General features: G+C 46.6%; 3 protein-coding genes across 3 annotated transcripts; all 3 read right to left on the bottom strand.

Annotated features, from left to right (window-relative positions):
- Positions 1-850: 850 nt before the first annotated feature.
- Positions 851-12,239, bottom strand: nr1d1 (nuclear receptor subfamily 1, group d, member 1). Its single transcript, XM_037088315.1, has 8 exons — positions 11,802-12,239; positions 5,496-5,774; positions 4,880-4,968; positions 4,469-4,613; positions 3,618-4,336; positions 3,128-3,313; positions 2,713-2,923; positions 851-2,446 (listed from the first exon to the last, which is right to left on the bottom strand). The coding sequence occupies exons 1-8, from the start codon at positions 11,845-11,847 to the stop codon at positions 2,244-2,246; spliced, it is 1,878 nt and encodes a 625-aa protein (XP_036944210.1). The 5' UTR covers positions 11,848-12,239; the 3' UTR covers positions 851-2,243.
- Positions 12,240-12,462: 223 nt separating this feature from the next.
- LOC119013621 lies at positions 12,463-15,319 on the bottom strand. The gene is made up of 2 exons (XM_037088319.1): positions 15,205-15,319; positions 12,463-13,628 (listed from the first exon to the last, which is right to left on the bottom strand). The coding sequence occupies exon 2, from the start codon at positions 13,579-13,581 to the stop codon at positions 12,625-12,627; it is 957 nt and encodes a 318-aa protein (XP_036944214.1). The 5' UTR covers positions 13,582-13,628; positions 15,205-15,319; the 3' UTR covers positions 12,463-12,624.
- Positions 15,320-15,703: 384 nt separating this feature from the next.
- On the bottom strand, positions 15,704-18,330 carry LOC119013491 (nucleolin-like). Its single transcript, XM_037088072.1, has 2 exons — positions 18,132-18,330; positions 15,704-17,594 (listed from the first exon to the last, which is right to left on the bottom strand). The coding sequence occupies exons 1-2, from the start codon at positions 18,188-18,190 to the stop codon at positions 16,466-16,468; spliced, it is 1,188 nt and encodes a 395-aa protein (XP_036943967.1). The 5' UTR covers positions 18,191-18,330; the 3' UTR covers positions 15,704-16,465.
- Positions 18,331-18,871: the final 541 nt, after the last annotated feature.

Here is an 18,871-nt window from a genome sequence, read left to right as displayed (position 1 = left end):
CTGGCTCCTCATTGGTCAGCATAGACCCCGAGGTTTTGAGGCTCTGGACCAATCAGTGAGCAGAGTGTGAAGTTGGTTATGAGGCCCCAGTTTGACCCACTTCTCATCCCGGTGACTCAGTTTTCTGCCTCCGACTGCCACAGAATCATCAGATATATTAAATAACTGTTAATGATGATGATTATAATATCTTCAGGATGATTGTGTTTTTCTGTTTCCTCTCGATATAAACTGAACTCTGTTTCTGGTCTGTTTTAGAATGAAGGAGTTTAAAGAATCAGTGAAAAACAGAGTGACTTTGGTGCAGGAGGTGAACGATGACTTTTCATTGATTATTTCTGATGATTATTATTCATTTATGCCTGATTATTGAACTATCACAGTCACAAGTAGCTGTTGTAGATTACAGTTTTAGTCAGTAGTTTGTCAATGTATTTATTTCTTTGTCTTTGCATTTTACCTCTATTTATTTCCCCCAAATTCTTATTTCTATATTTTCTTTCTAAAAACCAGAATGCACTTCTGCCTCATTATGCTAATGAGTGGACTTTAAGATAACATACTAACATCACTTTCTACGCCAACAAAAAACTACACATTAATAAATGAAATGAAAAATGAAGTGGGACAGTAAATAAATGGGGGGATTAATGCACATTATATATAAACACAGGAACAAAATAAAAAATAAAATTCATTTATGTCACATTTACTCCACATAAATTATAAGTATATAAAATGAATTAATTGATGCCTACATTTGTTTTTGGTGTATATAATGTGCGACCCTGCTGCGATGTCTCCAGTGAGTGATTGTGTTTTTCAGACAGAAGACAAAAGAGACGTTCACAACTCTGAAGTGTAATTTATATATCCTGTATTTATATATAATGTCTTTACAACATAAAACAGGTTAAAGTACAAACATCTGAATATCTCGTGTCATTAGATGCATTTCAGACTCAACACAGTTTCAAACACTTTGTGCCCCACAGTCATAATATTTGCACAGGCTTATTTTCATATTAACAAAAAATATAGATGTATAATATATCTTTCTGTGCCAAACACAGTTCTTCAAACAGTTCAAGCATAACTGGATTTATTTACAGTTTGTACAGAAGATCAGCTGCACAAAGTTGGTCAGAGTCTGACTTTCTAATTAAACGCGTCTCTCCTCCTCTGTCTCATTGGTCAGCTGAGCTGTCCGTCACTGCTGTTCCTTCGCTCTATTGGCTGGTGTCGGTGGATTCAAACAAAAACAAACATTCCCAGTTAAATATCGACGACATCATAAATCCACACCAGCGTTTCTCTGTGTCGAGTCACCACGGTGTTTGGAAGTTGTGGATGTCGTGTCTCCTGGAAGAGTCTGATGTTTTCATCCCTCAGCTAGCTTAGCACAAAGACGAGCCAGAGAGGAAAAAATAGTAACTTGAATCTAATTAACATGTTGTAAGTTAACAAGCTCTGTCCTGAAGTCGAACCATCACAGTACTGTTCCCACAGCTGGCTCACATTCAGGTTCAGACTTTTATTCTAGACATTATTCTTCTCATACTGTTACTGCAGCACCTCTGTTCAGCCTCTGACCTCCTGTCTCTTTAAGACCCCGCCTCCCATAATGCCCAGGCTGCTCTGATTGGCCAGCTCTCACAGGCCTGAGCAGGTAACGTGGCTGAGAGCGGCTGGTTGAAGGCACAGTGTCTCCTGCATGTCTCTGTGAACGGCTGTGAGTCCGTCAGGATTGAATGGAAATCAGACTTTCTTTGAACCAATCTATCTTTATTTGAGGGTCTCAGTTTTTCTTTTTAAGTTAAAAACTTCCCACATACCTGAATATCACAATTTAATAATAAATGCACACCTGACCCGCGGGCTGATGAAAGCATTTTCAGCATTATTTTTCACAGCAACAGGCTAACAGTTTCCCCCTACTTCCAGTCTTTGTGCTAAGCTAAGCTAAACACTCTTAAATGCTTAAGGACTCGCGCTGTTCCTGTAAGTTGGCCTGTCAGGATGTAATCTGCACACTACAGACTCTTATTTTGGCGGCAAGCTGTGTGCTGAACACTTCTGTTGATGACATCATCAGCATTACCATAACATCAGGGACAATGATGTAATGAGCCGTTGTCATGGCGATGGAGAGCACCGTGTGATATTTATCATCATCAGCAGGCACAGGAAGTGACGCTGATCTGAGTCTGTGCGTAAAGCCAGTGACATCATCAGTGAGGTCATCAAGCGTCGATACGGAAGGACAGCAGCTTCTCTGAGTGCATGTTGTTGAGCGTCCGCAGGTCGGGCAGCTTCAGCAGCAGTTTGGTGAAGCGCGGCGACTCCACGTTCCCCTGATGGTTGTTGCTGACGAGCGAGCGCAGCGCTCGGATCAAGTTCTCCTGCAGCGTCTCCACCGACGCCACATTCTCGATACCGGACCGATCTGAGGAGAGGAGGAGGACAGAAGCTGGTCAGTTACATGGAGTGATAAAAACAGATTAACATCCTGGACAGATTAATGAAAACACTTGAGGCAAAAGATTCAATCAGTTCTTAATTTCTAACATTATAAAAAACTTGATCTGACTTTGAAGTGTTGTAGAAAGTTGCACAACACAGTGTTACACAGAAAAGTAACGTTCACAGCATGTTAATGAGACACCGGCTGACTAACACAATGATCAGAGAACAGGTGAGCACCCGCCTCACCTGCAGACACCAGCACCACGGCGGTGAACAGTCCCAGCTCCTGGGCGCTCAGCTCCAGTGTGGCCAGCTTGTGGCTGAAGTCAAACATGGCGCCCAGCAGCTCGCTCATCCCCATCGCCCTCAGCTCCGCCAGGCTGTAGGTGGCGCCAGAGATGAAGGATACCGTCTGCTCCTTCACGTTGAACAGGGACGAGAAGCGCACCATCAGCACCTGAAAGAGGAAGGAGGAGATGTTAGCTCCATCGAGCTGCAGTCCATTGTATTTACATCCATGACGCTGGATCGAGCTCGTGCAGGCTAACACTGTTAGATTAGTTAAATGTTGTCTCGTCGGATCAGTGGAGACTTCACTCCTGTGATCAGTGTTGCTTTGGAGAGGAACGAGGACTTCCTGTGTGATGCTACGCCGTCGTACCTCGAAGGTGCCGGCTTTGAGCAGGGTGACCTGGTCGTTCTGGGACAGAAAACTGAATCCTGGGATATGTTTGGCGAACTCCACCACCTCCTTCACTGCGGGCGTGAAGGACAGAGAGAAGTCCTCCCAGATCTCCTGGGGCGTCTTTGAGGGGTCAGCGTGAGGCTGCATGTTCATTGGACAGGCCTGGAGAGAGAGGAGTGGTCAATTAAACTGTCCAATCACAGCTTAGCAACAGTAAAGAGTGACAGGTGCTGGTGTTGATAGATTCAAACAATGAACATGTTAGCTTAGTTTCTTAGTGTGACCTGGGGCCTGTTAGCTTTAGCCTCAGTCTGTTAGCATCTGATTGCTATGATCTTTGTAACACTGCACTGTTGTCATTGTAAAGTGTCAATAAAGTTGTGTGACAATTAAAAAGATTGACAGGTTAGCAACAGCAACTAAAGAGGGCGGGGCTCAGCAGCCTATATATCTGATTGGTCCTTACCAGCACTATCCCTGTTTGGTTCTTCATTGGACAGTTCTGCCCCGCAGTCACATGATCACTGAGTCTGTCTCCTGCAGTCACGTTACTGTGCTGCAGGCTCCGCCTCCCGTTGCTGTGCTGATGATGCGTGATGTTTCGGTCGTTGTCTGGCGGCAGGTGGCGACCCGTCCCCAGGTTGTTGTTATGGTGATAGATGGTATTGAGGCCGTTGGCATGGAAACCGTTGGGGCAGCGGTTTGGCCCCCAGGGCTCCGCCTCCCCGTTGTAGTGGTGGGTGTGGTTATTCTGCTGCTGCTGAGGTGATGTGTGGGGATTGGCCAGCTTGTCGTGAGCGTACAGGAAGGTCTCACGGTGAGCGCGTGCGATGGTGCTGATGGTGGACTCCAACCCGGGACTGGGAGGAGGGGAGGAGGAGGGGGAGGGGCTCTGACAGGGTGGAGGAGGAAGAGGAGGGGGTGAGGAGGAGGTGGCTGCCGTCAGAGGAGAGGGGGAGGAAGGAGCGAGGGGCAGAGCGGAGGGCTGTGGCTGAGGGGCTATGGTCACCCCCAGGCAGGGAGAGGAGGAGGAGGAGGAGGATGAAGAGGAGGAGGATGAAGAGGAGAGGCTGGCCAGCTGGAAGTCGCTCTGCAGCTGGTTGTTCACCATGTTGTTCATGGCGCTCTGCATCTCAGCCAACATCCGCTGCTTCTCACGCTTTGGGATCCGCCCGAAACGAACCGCTGTGCGAGGAGAAGATGTTACAGATCAGAAACTGCATGCTAACTTTTTTTCTGTGGTGTAGAGACAGACAGGTGTGCAGACAGACAGGTGTGCAAACAGACAGGTGTAGAGATAGACAGGTGAGGTCTCACCGTCGCGGCTCATGCCCACAGACAGACACTTCTTGAAGCGACACTGCTGGCAGCGGTTCCTGTTGATCCTGACGATGGTGCAGCTCTCGTTCTTCAGACACTTCTTGTACTGGATGTTCTGCTGGATGCTGCGACGGAAGAAACCCTGCAGGAACACACACACACAAACACACACACACACACACACACACACACACACACATTAATGGAGCAGCAGTGAAGGCTTCAGTGTGCCGTCTAAGTGGACAGTTCTGGTGATGGAACTACAGTTTGGGTTCTTGAACAATTTCAGACGTGGAGCCATCGCTAGCTTTAGCTTGACGCAGCCCTCTTACTCTAAACTTACTCTGACTAGTTAGTTGTCTGTGTGTGTGTGTGCGTGTGTGTGTGTGTGTGTGTGTGATGTCTCACCTTGCAGCCTTCACAGGCGTGGACTCCGTAATGGAAACCTGAAGCCACGTCACCGCAGACTTTACACAGCAGCACGATGCCATTCAGCTCTGAAACACACACACACACGCACACACACACACATGTTAATGGAGCCGTGGTAAAGGCGTCAGTGTGTGTCCTCAGTGTAGACGACACACACACACACACACACACACACACACACACTCGATCAGTCAGCTGCACGTACTCACTCTGCAGTAGTAATTTGGCTCATTGAAAATAAAAGAGGTAGTTTGACGAGGGGGCGCAGGACCTTCAGGAGGTGAAGGTTGGGCTGCTGGCTGACAGTCATCGACCTCTGAGCCCTGACCATCATAACATTGTCATTTAAATAAAAGAGTATGTCCCCTCTGAGTTGCCGTAGTGAAGAGTCGTTGTTTGTGACATAAGGAAGGAAATGAAAAGAAGTTTGTTGCTGCTCGGTACACGAACATCACGTCTCCATGTTTGCAGTCGTGTGCTTCATTACATTTTCTTAGCATCACTCTGAACTCTGCTGCAGGCGTGTGGTGCGAGAACAACAACAGAGTGTGCAGGAGATAAATCTGCTGCTGGGTAATAATCAGGTTCTTACTGGTCAGACTGGCCACAGACTTGCTGGGCGACACCCTCAGAGAGCCTCCGTCGTCTCGGCCTCGAGGAGAACCTCCTGCTGAGGAGGAGGCCGAGGAGGAGCCGTCATCTCCTGCAGAGCCCGAACTGGAGCTGCTGCTGAGGAAGGATGGAGTTGAAGAGGAGGAGGAGGAGGAGGAGGTGAAGCAGGGCTGGGAGTTGGAGTTCTCACTGTACATGGAGACTGGACTGGTCCGGGTCGGAGAGCCTCCACATGGACCCACGTAAGAGATCACACCTCCTGCAGAGAGGGAGAGGAGAGAGTGTGAGGAGGCGTGATGATGATCCAGCAACACACAACATCCGTCCTGAAAGATCGATCAGTGTTCAGCTAACATGAGTCCAGATCTGATGTCACTTCCTGTTCTATATGCAAATAAAAACGCTGATAAACAAACAGACTCCATGTTTCTACTCAAAGACAGAGAGAAGTTCATGCAGAACATTTGCTGAATTAACATGAAGGTCCAAATAATGCAGAAAGAGTCAGAGACAGAGTTTCACAGAGTTTATAAAGTTTGTTTAACTCAACAACTCTTAAAATCACTACATTTGTGAATGGAGTCTGGTGCTATTGTGGCTGAACCAAACATTCACAGGAGACACTCACACCTGTTCTTACAGCTGACCTGTGATTGGACAGATGTTTGTGTGGTTCAGTTCAGTATTGGTTCAATGACCTCACACTGCTGGGCATGAGGGGCGGAGCCCCGTGTGTGTGTGTGTATGTGTGCTTGTGTGTGTGCTCTTTGTGGTCAGCCTGACTCCTCCCCCTCCTCCTGATAGTTTCTGTAGATTCATATACAGATGACAGTTTATCTAATAACATAAACAAGTAATTAAAGCTGCAAGCAGCGATGAACGGGCCCTGGCAGTCCAGGAGCATCAGGGCATGCTGCCGGCGGGGTGTGCTGCGTAGATGTATTGAGGGCAACACCCTCTATGTGTTTGAGCAATTTGGAGTAAATGGCTAATTATAGGTGGAAGTTTTAATGACTTGATGGTTTTATGGCGAAGCATCAAAATGGACTGCACCACCACGGCCACCAGGTGTGATGTAGGTGAACACTTTTGATAAGTCTTGTCTGCAGATGCTACTTGCAAAGTTGGTGCAAATCGGTTGAATGGCTTACGAGGAGTTGGAAAAGTACGCGTTTCATTTTTTGCCATTTTGCGAATGGAAATGTACTGCAAAAGTTGGCACGGCCTACTTCACATAATTCAGCTGAATTTAGGGAACACTAGATATAAGGTTTATATGTCAGCCATATTATGTGGGAGTAATTTGGCGCCACCTGCTGGTCATTTTTCAGTTTTGTCAGCTGTCTTCAGGAGGGCAGTTTTGGCTTAATCCAACCAATCGATGTTGAGATATAAAATACTTACTCAGTGATGTCGCCAGGGAGGAGTTCAAAAAAGTGGGTATGCGACATTTTGTGAATCTGCGGAAAAAATGGTAGGCGGAAATGGGCGTGGCCTATCCCACAAGACTCAGCAGAACTCAGCAGTACAAAGTATATGTGAGTTATAAACCAAAACACACTTTCCTTTACTATAGCACCACATAGTGGTGGAAATTGAGGATGACAATAACTAATTCACTTATATACAAATGGAACATTAAATTCACATAGTATATATTATAGACACCTCAGAGATCTGCCTCCTGTGGCCAGAAACATCCTCACAGTAACCATCAACTGCTGTTAGCTCAGTTAGCCGTGGAGCTAAGTGGTGCTGCTGGCTGACTGGACTCAGCACACCGGACTGGGACTGAACTCTGACAGAAACACAGATCAGTGTGAAGACAGAGGACACACTACAGAGGTGATTTACACTACAGAGGTGATTTACTCTACAGAGGTGATTTACACCACAGAGGCGATTTACTCTACAGAGGTGATTTACAGCGGCTCTGACCAGGACTATGACTCCAGGGACAGAAGACACATCAGGAGAGGACAGAGAGAGAGAGTCGGACATCATCAGCGTGGAGAGACAGAATATCTTCACATGTTACTGTGAACTGAGGATTGATATAGACCGAACCAGAGGAGACTGTGGAGACAAACCAGAACTGTTCTGGTGACGGTGACCTTGTTTGAGTCCAGTCTGAATGAAGCGAGTCTGACGATGAGTTAACGAGCAGATTAAACTGGTCTGAGTTCAGTCAGAGACACAAACTTGAGTTCAGACGGTGGACGGTTGGATTTTTCTGCTTATAATGAAAATAGGAGTCAAAATATTTCCTTTCCTCACATTTATGAGTTTATGTTGTTGATTATTAGACTCAGTAGAGAACTGAAGCGACAGACTGTCAAACTGACACCTCTGAGAGACACAGGGCTGTTAGCAGGCTAGCTGTTAGCAGGCTAGCTGTTAGCATGCTATCTTCAGCAGATGTCTGTTCTTGTCAGATCTTACAGGCTGCTCCTCAGACGCCTCAGAGCTGAATGATGGCAGACAGGAGGTGTTAAACTCCACGTGAGGAGGAGATGATCGGCAACAGAGTGATGAACAGATGGACACACACGCATGTTCACACATGCTCACACACACACGCTCACACACACACACACACACACACACACACACACACACAGTGTCCAGAGTCCTGCCTCAGTTCTTGTCGACCCGTTTCTGATCCATCAGGCTGGACGGTGAGGACAGTGAACATTTGAATGTGTGAATCTGTTGCTAGGAAACATCTGTGACTTCGTCCAATTGACAGCAACCGACCATGTAAACAGGAAGCTAACATGACGTCCAGTGATGTGACAGCATGAGGCCCGATGTTAAATATAAATATATAAATATATGTATGTTTTATTTCTGACTGCAGACCTGCAGACGTCTGAGGGTGTCAGAGTCCACAAACCCAGAACAGTCTCATCAGTGAGTCGCAGAGAGAACAACTTCACCTTCTCACAGAACCACGTTCTCCTGCTCCTTCATGGTTCTGTGAGTTTAAATCAGTGTTTGAAACATCATCTTGTTGCACCTGACGGGAGAACCGCCCCACTGTTGACATTAATAAACCAAATGATTAACAAGTGTTTGCTCTCATTTTCTGTTAACTGTTTTCTGAAACTGGTTCAAACCTCTGACACCTGTGCACAGAAACACCTGTTTATACCCCTGTGCTCTGCTTTATGAGCTGAAGAAGAAGAGGAAGAAGAAGAAGAAAGAGTGAGATGTGGACCGACAGGTGTGACCGTGGTCTGCAGGTGACAGCAGCCTGGTAACGTGACGGCATGTTGGTACAGTCACAGTGGAGCTGCTGCTCGTGTTCACACTGCAGATGTAAATGTAGAGTGTTCTCATCCTGCAGCAGCAGTTTCCCACGTGTCAGCGCTGCACGTGGCTGTCTGGGGTGATAAACACACACACACACACACACACACACACACACACACACACACACACACACACACACAGAGGAACATGCCGCTGATACGAGCAGTGACACAAACACAATAAACACATGTTGTCTGAGCATCACGTGCACGTTCAGTCATGCTGTTGATGTGAATAATAAACAGATTCACGTCCTGCTGCTGAATGGTCGATAACATTTACAGTTAAATAAGTGGATCATATGTTTCAAACACGACCGGTGACTTAATGATTCATCAGAAACTGAGAGGAAATATGATTATTAATGTTCGTGATGACATTTAAAACTGTTGAACTGTTCCTTTAAGGTAACCCGTCCTGCTTTATATTCTCATCTCGAGTCTGTTTCCACACAGACACGACCTCACCGGAGGAAACAGCTCGCTGACACACGTTCAGCTCTTATGAGTGTTTGTGGCAACAAAACACGTAAATATCACAACGACAGGACGATTCACTTAATGAAAGTACGAGGTGTATTACAGATATCTGTCGTGTGATGTCCCTCCCTCCTGCAGACGGGGGTGAGGAGGGTGAGGAGGGTGAGGAGGCGCTCTGTGCTGTCAGCAGTCACACCCCTGAGCCACGTGCCTCCTCCACACAGCAGACTCTGCAACGGGACTGGCTCGAGTCCGGCCCGCCCACACACACACACACACACACACACACACACACACACACACACACACACACACACACACACCTCCTTCTGCTGCCCCTCGCTCACGTTCCCTCCATTCATCACCAACACACACACACGGACACTAAACACAACCACGGATCAGATTCCTGCAGGACACACAGAGACACACAAAACGACCTCAGAGATGCAAAATGAGACGATGAGATTCTGAAACAACCACAGAAAGAAGATAAATGTGCGCTCAGAAACACAAAGCGACGTCTCTGCCTGCACTCAACAGTGTTCACCAACAGCTAATATTTGTTAAAATATTAACTATATTGGTAAAATTCTAAGTAAAACATGAACTACTTCTAACTCTGACCAAACCAATAACGTAACCAACACGTGATATGACGAGTAGTGATGTAACATCATGTTTTCAACCCAAACCAGGAACCAAACAAACCGAACTACGTAACGTAACTTGTGTGATGTCACTTTGGGAAGGCTGATATGTTAATATTCTGTTGGGGAAGTCTTCAGTCGGCTTTCTAGAGATTTTTAATGGATGTTTGTTTGTTTGTTTGTTTTGGCTGCACGTGGCAAAACATGCATGAGGAGGAGCTCCGTCTCCCACCAAACTGACCCTAACCCACCAGAAACATCTTCAGAACCAAACATAGAGAGAACTAACTTAAACTAAAACTAAATATCTGCCTCTATAAACTGAAGCAGATAGCAGTTTTATATATTTAATAGCAATAATGTGTGCTTTTATATCTATAACAGACGCTGTGTGAATATATTTTATCATACAACACGAAAACGTGTGTGTGGTTTTAATCAGGGCTCAACTGATTATTGATTATCAATAATCAGCATGAGAGTGATGATTAAATAAACTGATTACAAAATGTGCTGCTTGGCCTAAAACGCCACCGGATCTTTGACCCGGCACCACTGACAGCCTGTAAACACCGAGTCATCTGAACATGCTCAGTAACTCGTAACTGAAGTCATCGGAGAAGTTGTTCTGAGGTTCATTTCCTCTCTATGATTCTTATTACAGGTGAAGAGATAAAACATGCTGAACTTTAAATTTATAGAAAATCAAATGCAGTTTTGAATGGATGCACACACACGCACGCACGCACGCACGTGGTGGTACCTGATCATATATCAGACTGTACTTATCAATAATGCCGCCAGTTATCGATTATTGATTTCTGCTGCAGAATGTAAGAAGCATCTCTGATCGGATCAGACACACGATCATACCGAGAGGAGGAGAAGGAGCAGGAGGAGAAGAAGGAGCAAGAGGAGGAGCAGGAGGAGGAGAAGGAGAATTACGCAATGAGCTCAGTGTGACCAGCAGCCAATCAGAGCGCGCGGAGCGAAGTGAAAACAAAGCGCACATGGCCCGGTGAGCCGCTGCATGTGAACCGGCACACACACACACACACACACACACACCCGCTGGTCCACCTGACACCGAGCGACCCAGCGACCGAGCCGCTGCCATCATGACCCAGTTCCTCGAAACACAACCGGAATCACGGTGACGTCCCCGTGACGACCCGCCTCAGACACGCCGACATGTGCGCGAGGCTGTCAGCCTGCAGCTGCACGCGGCTTCTTATCCTCTGCACGACTGCAGCGTCCTCCATACGTCACGTTACTTTAATGTTTAACCGGAACCGAACCAATACACACGCAACACATCAGGACCGAGAAACACATCAGTCAGATCGATCTGCTTTGATGTGTGTGTCCGCTCTGCGCACCAGACTCCATTCATTTATCAGCACATTTAATGATTCTGTCGCGTCCCTGTTGACTCTCAGACGCAACAGCGGACTGATCGATAGATTTTGTCTGATCGGATTCTTCCGCACGTCCACCGACAGATTTCCTCTGGTGTCATAGTCTGCGGCGGTACACTCTCATATCGATTTATGTATTGATAACCTGTGTAGTTATCGGACCCAGAGTTCAGCTGACTGCAGGCAGAATCTAACCTGATGCGAGTCACTCAGGTGCGTTCTGACCCACTCCAGCAGAACTCCCGCAAAGAATCTGACAGTTTTACAGAACACAAGTGACCAAACATGAAGCTGAAGCTGACACACTTCCTGCCCTCCACACCGGGCCGTACACTCACGCGCACCGCGACGTCACCTGGTTCCGAACCGGAGGATGAACCGGCGAGGAGGGTTGTTGTTGTTTACCTGTGTTGTAGTTGTTTACCTGTGTTGTTGTTGTTGTTGTTGTTTGTGTCCATGGCCGTCGTCATCCTGACCTCCGACAGAGCCGCACGAGAGCCGTTTCAATAAATCCCGGATACTTCCGACATGAACGCAGATCAGAACCGAACCCGCAGCAGTGTGTTCGGTTTACTCCATTCTTCTTCTTCTTCTTCTTCTTCTTCTTCTTCTTCTTCTTCTTCTTCTTCTTCTTCTTCTTCTTCTTCACTGGTGTCTGTCTGCCGCACGAGGAGCCTGTCATTCACTGCACGCGCCTCTCTGTCTCTGCCTGGAGGTTTTTTTTCAAACAAGGCGCGCGCGCATCACGCAGGCTGCTGCGGGGGCCGCCGGCCCCGCACGCGGCAGAAAACGGGACCACGTGACCGCGGGGAGCGCCTCGTGCCCCAGTGACACACTTTCCCGCCCCTCCTGTAGTACAGACCTGTTTAAATCCCCGAGCACGTGGAGCCGCCCGCTGCAGTCAGGCACAGAGGGATTGTGGGAAGTGTAGGCGGAGAGAGGATGTTACTGAGCAGAGGACAGAGAGGAGAGAAGAAGAAGAGTTTATAAAGACACGCAGAGAGAAGTGTTAGCTTATTGATTATTGATTACTGATTGAATACACAGCAGGACGGTAAACAGTGATGATGTCACAGTCTCAATCCTCCAGTCAGACAAAAAACATTTATTGTTATTGATTTTCATTTGACATCAATTAGGAGACATGGCCTAAAGTATGTGGACAGCCCTGTGCTGGTCTGAGTCAGGACACAGGTGAGCTGGGACAGGTGTGGTCCCCCTGGTGTCTCTGCAGGTCTCTCAGCCTCTCAGTGGACATTAAAGGAGCCTCTCTGATCAACCAGCTGCTGCAGGTCCCTTCTCATGTCGCTGAAGTAAGTCTGAGTCTCCAGCTTCTGTGTGACGTACCTGCGATCATAATAAACCTCACAATATTGTTCAAAGGTCAAACATAATGACAGCTCATGCCATTCTGAAGTATCATCCACCAGGTAGTGATCCACCAGAAGGTTTTCCCACGGATTGTCCAGTGCAGTTCCTATGCTGTTGTACACTTTGGTTTTTCTGCACTTCTCTCTTATCACCTCCTTGTGCTTCTCAAACAGCAGGTCCAGGTCGCTCAGGTAAGCAGAGATGAGTCTCTCCACAGGATCACAGCTCTGAATCCCTCCCAGTCTCACCAGGTGAATCAGCACCTGGATGTGGAAGGCTGCCCCGTTCACCCAGGCCTTCAGAGCCTCAGACGTCATGTGCCCGTCCCTCACCATGGAGTTCTTCAGCCTGGTGATGGCGGCGCTCAGCTGGACCTCGATCCTTCTGATGTCGCCCAGCAGCTCCTCCGTGTTGTCGACGTGCATCACGCATCTCTTCAGACACTCGTCGATGTGATCCCAGACCTCGGAGGCCTTCTCCTCAGCAAACACACACCTCAGAGCCTCCTTCGTGCTCTCCTCAGGTGGACCGGAGGAGTTGCTGTCGATGATGATGGCGATGGCCAGCGCTCCGAGGCCCGCCAGCTCAGGAGCTGGAGTCAAGGCCCCCAGCTGCTCCACCAGCCTCTGGATCCAGTCTGCAGCTCTGCTTCCCGCCTCCGTTCTCCTCCTTTCGTAGTGTTGTGTCAGGTGGTCAGAAGAGTCCAGACTGGTGAGCATCCTGATGGTTCTGTTGACTCTCAGGTTCTGACCCTCGCTGATATGACGCCCAAAGTGGTCCATGCGTCTCTTCTCCATGTCCCTCCTCTCCTCTGCACTCAGCTCGTTACCCATCTTCTTATTTTCAGGATCAGATCAAAGATGGAGGATGGAGTTTGACACTGCAACACACAAAACATCATCCAGTGAACATTTTCAGCCAAATGATCAGAGAACATTGCAGCTGCATGTGTTGAAGCTTCGTACAGCCGCGACATTAAAACCGCTGACAGGTGAAGTGATCAACTTCGATCGTCTCCTTACAATGTTCTGCTGGAAAACCTTGAGTCCAGGTGTTCATGTGGATGCTAGTGGACCAACACTGCAGAGACCAAATACACCCCCCTCATGGCAACAGCAGCTCCCCTCTAACCTCTAAGCTCTAATCTTAACCCTGGGATGGTTGGAGGAACATGATAAAGTGCTCATAGTGTCGGTTTCACCTCCACAGGTCCTAATATGATCAATCAGATGCTGGAACAGCCCAGTCCGAGGAGGACCAGGGCACTGGTGGCAGGTCCGTTGAGTTCTGCAGGCTGTGAGGTGGCTCCATGGATCAGACTTTTCCGACACACGGTAAAGATTGTTCAGATTGGGATCGAGTCGTTCCTAAGCAGTTTTGGTGGTACGGCAGCGACCATCATCCTGCTGCCATCAGGGATCAACGTCTCCATGCGCTTGGGTACCTCTGGGTATTACATGTAAAGTGGTATCCACACGAACGGACCGGACCCAGAGTGTCCCAGAAGAACCGTGCAGAGTGACAACACCTTCATTTATTTGTGACGTGACATCCGAACTGGCTGCCTATTAACATTTAATAACTAGACTGGATACGTACTGCTGATATCTGCAATTCAGTTTGAATCTTGAGTCCAGTTGTTACTGGTCATAATTTTCATTTCAGACATCTGAAATGAAAAACTATTCCAGACATCCAGAATGTAATTTTGAATATCCAAAACTACATTGTGACTAGCAAAACTGTCATTATGGATATCCACAATATATATACAGATGTCCACAACTTTACTAGTCATAATACGAGTTGTGGATATCCATACCAGATCAACTAAAGTTTCTATTCATGTTCTAAAATGTTTATTTTGTGAGTGTTTTGTCTGTTCAGAACATGGCGGCTGTGTTATGTTGGTTTGTAGTTTATTAGTGAGGCAGCTGTTAAATTTCACACCAGCTGTTTTATCCCCATCGAAGCGCACTCTGCTGGACAAACTGTGTCACTACACCAATTTAAATTACCCCAAACATGTTTTTCTGCATGATAGATTTTAAATATAAATCATATCGGTGCATATCGGACTATATATATACGTTGATGCCAATATATCTGTGATAGGCTGATATCAGACAGTAATATCAGCTCACAGATAAATCATCGATTATTTTACACAGTGTTCATTGTTTGTTCTTCAAGGAATTTAGATGGTTAAACAATTCAAAGTGTTCATGTAACTCAAACTGATCCTGCCTGTTGCGTGTTGTGAGAAACATGAGAAACGTGAATAAAGTCAGTCCACTGCTACAGTGTAAAGGTGCATCAACTCTTTACTGTCACACAGTTAATCATCATCTCGTTCTATAATCAATCACGTGGTCTGATCTCAGCCTGGCAGCTGAGGGCGACAACAGGCAGTCAGACGGATTAACAAGCTTCTTCAGGTGAACAGAGATTTTTACCTCAGCTCGGGGAGACGTGTCCAGATGTTCCGGTCCAGTTCCAGTCTGCAGAGCTTCTGACTGACCGTCGAAAGTGAAAGTAAACCCAGATGAGCACAGACGGGCTGGTGGCGCCCCCTGCTGCTCAGCTGCTGTAGCACACCTGCTCTCTGTTGCGCACGCAGAATTTAATATCAGTTGCAGCACACTGATGAAAACTGGACACACATTTCTGACAGAAGACTCCTGACTTGGCTGCAGAGCTCACCTGACTCACCTGCCGCTCGTCTCACGACTGATTCTGATGCTCAGTTTAACCTGAATGTGAAGTTCAGTGTTCTGTGACCTGGTGTGAAGATCAAACTCAGAACAATGAGGATGAAAGTCAGTGTAGCTGCTGATGTTCCAGCAAACTGCCTCTTCATCACATCACACACATGCATGTGTGAACATGTATGATAACACAGGAATGATTTCAAAATAAATCAAACACAAAACAAAACAACAGACAGCATGAAGGTTCAAAAGTCTTTTACTGAGCACAAACAATAAGATCACAATTATTCTGATTGTTTGACTTTTGTTTTTCACTTCCTGTGACAAACAATAACTCAGTACATAGACTGTGGTTAAACATGATTATATACACAGTGTGTGTGTGTGTGTGTGTGTGTGTGTGTGTGTGAGAATAAGTTTTCTGTTTTGTGCTGTAAAAATGACACAAATGACACAGGAAGGTGTTCTCACAATCTCACACCCCGCCAAAATAAAACAAACCAATCACATTTATATTTACATTTCCATTGGAGACATTTAACAGACACTTGTGTCCGATATGATTTACAATAAGTACATTTGTCACAAGAGAGAAACAGCCAGGGAACAGCTGGTGGCTGGTTAGACGTCACTAATGTGAGAGCATCTTCAGAGGAGGGAGGACTGAAGCAGGTGAGGCCATCAGAGGTGAGGGTCGGAGGCGGAGCTTCTGATGGACGTCTGAGTAAATGTGTCTGTGAGCGTCTCCATTCAGAAACAATGATCAGACTTCAGCTCTCTGTTTTCTCTCTCTGCTCTTGTTCTCATGACTTATTTTGATAAATACTTTATTTTAGCAACATGTTTCATTTAAATTGAATCTTTAGTTAATGATCGGATAAAAATAACCACCTTGTTTGATCAGATGGATCTAATAGTTTGTAGAAACTTCATTGATCACAGTTACATCAGGTGAGATATTAAAGATCAATCAGCTTCTTTCACAGTTCAGAGAATTATTCAGTTTCTATTCCTCCGTCTCTCTGAATGGTTTCTGCTCTTCGTTCTCATTTTCTTCAGTTTTGTCTGTTGTATCTTTTGGCTTTGCATAGAAATAAACGGTGTAATGATCTGATACTCCATCATCCTGAACAAAGAGACCAGAGACTTCAACATTTCTGGTGAGGACCAGATCCAGAGTGTTACCTGCTTCATGTGTTGGCTCCTCTACATGCTGCGTGAGGTTATAGAGCGGCCAAACATGATAAAACTCATCAGTATAGGACCTCCTGTCTTTATTATTGGACCTCCTGACTTTATTAACATGGATGTTGAAATCTCCAGTCACAATGAAGCTGCTGTAATTCTCGACTTCATCCAGGAGACTTTGAAACTCATTCAGAAACTTTCTGAATTCTTCCTTGCTGTTTCCTGGTGGGTGATACAGGTTGATGATCAGGACCGGTTGGTTCCAGTCGTCATGTTGCAGCTCTGTGACAACAAACTCAAAGGTCGTTGTCTTTATCTTTTTGCCTGAAGAGTCTGAGGATTTTGGTTTTCTCTGCAATGCCTTTAAGAACAGATTCGCCACCCCTCCTCCTCTTTTTTTACCCGGCCTCACCTGATAGTGAGCCTTGAAACCCTTCGGTGAAGCCTTGTGGAGGACTTTTAATTTTTTCCTTTTGAGCCACGTCTCGTTTAAGAGTAAGAGGTCCAGTTTGTTTTGTTTTATGAGCTCTGAGATCACATTTTCTTTTTTGTTCATCGACTGAACATTAAGAAACCCGAGCCTGATTGTTCCAGGAGGTGTTGGGTTGATCTCACACTGATCCACAGTTTGGATTTGTCTATTCGATGTTCTGTTCTTTTGATGATACTTTTTCTTTCTCTTTCTACCAGTCTGCTTGCTCTCCTCTTCCTCACTATCACTCTCCTCTTCCTCACTGTAAGTCTTGTCTTTCTCCTGATCTCTCTCTTCATCCTCATCATCCCTCTGCTCATCTCCCTGATCACCTCCAGTCTGTGCAGATTGATCACATTGTTTGATCACATGTCTCTGATCTGTTTGAGTCTTCAGGTTTACTCTCTTCTCCTGAAGTAGATTTTGACTTGTAGCGATCTCCTCTTCTCTTCGTCTTCTCTCCTCCACAGGCGTCCTGTAAATAAAATGAGTTAGTGTCTTCTAAAGGTTGTTTAATGATCAATGAGCCTTTTATCCCAACACACTTGATGATCTAACACACTGTGTTATTGGACCACAGGAGTGATGGGGACTCTGGTCCTCTGACACAAATGTTCATGTTCCAATGAAAATCAGCATTTCCTGCTAGAATATAATTTACCTCATTAATAATGTGCAAACTGGATTTTTGATCAATTGAATGTTATTTTATTTGAATAAATGAGGCTTTTCCATGAAAAACAAGGACATTTCTAAGTGACCTTGAACTTTTTGTGGTGGTGTAACTTTGTTTAAAGTCAATATTGTCATAAGAAGCTGAGCGTCTCTCAGACAGACGCAGGACAGAAGTGTCTTCATGCTGCAGTAAAGATCAGTCCACAATATTTATCATCATGTTTCAGGCTGTTAATGAGAAGTGACACTGTAATGTGAGAAGCAGGTGAAGTTTCATGATGACATTTGTTAGGATGATAAACAGGAAGTAGTATTCTGTGAACGCCCCCCGTCTTACCTCATGTTACTGTCCAGTGTCCTCGGTGTCCCTCGTACGTTGTCAGTTAAACCTCCCATTGATTGGTTCACTGCACCAGTACCAGCACCAGCACCAGCACCAGCACCAGCGCCAGCACCAGCACCAGCACCAGTAACAGCACCAGTACCAGCACCAGCACCAGTAACAGCACCAGTACCAGTACCAGCACCAGCACCAGTACCAGTACCAGTACCAGCACCAGCACCAGTAACAGCACCAGTACCAGTACCAGCACCAGCACCAGTACCAGTACCAGTAACAGCACCAGTACCAGTACCAGTACCAGTAACAGCACCAGTACCAGCACCAGTAACAGCACCAGTACCAGCACCAGCACCAGTACCAGCACCAGTACCAGCACCAGCACCAGTACCAATACCAGTACCAGCACCAGCACCACCACCAGTAACAGCACCAGTACCAGCACCAGTAACAGCACCAGCACCAGTACCAGCACCAGCACCAGCACCAGTAACAGCACCAGCACCAGCACCAGTACCAGTAACAGCACCAGTAACAGCACCAGTACCAGCATCAGCACCAGTAACAGCACCAGCACCAGCACCAGCACCAGTAACAGCACCAGCACCAGCACCAGTACCAGTAACAGCACCAGCACCAGTAACAGCACCAGCACCAGTACCAGCACCAGTACCAGCACCAGTACCAGTACCAGCACCAGCACCAGCACCAGCACCAGCACCAGTACCAGCAACAGC

The sequence above is a fragment of the Acanthopagrus latus genome, chromosome 23, assembly GCF_904848185.1.
Source record: "Acanthopagrus latus isolate v.2019 chromosome 23, fAcaLat1.1, whole genome shotgun sequence".
In the NCBI taxonomy this organism is placed as follows: Eukaryota; Metazoa; Chordata; class Actinopteri; order Spariformes; family Sparidae; genus Acanthopagrus; species Acanthopagrus latus.
The sequence above is the reverse complement of the archived record's forward strand: the minus strand, read 5'-3'. Positions and strand labels throughout refer to the sequence as shown.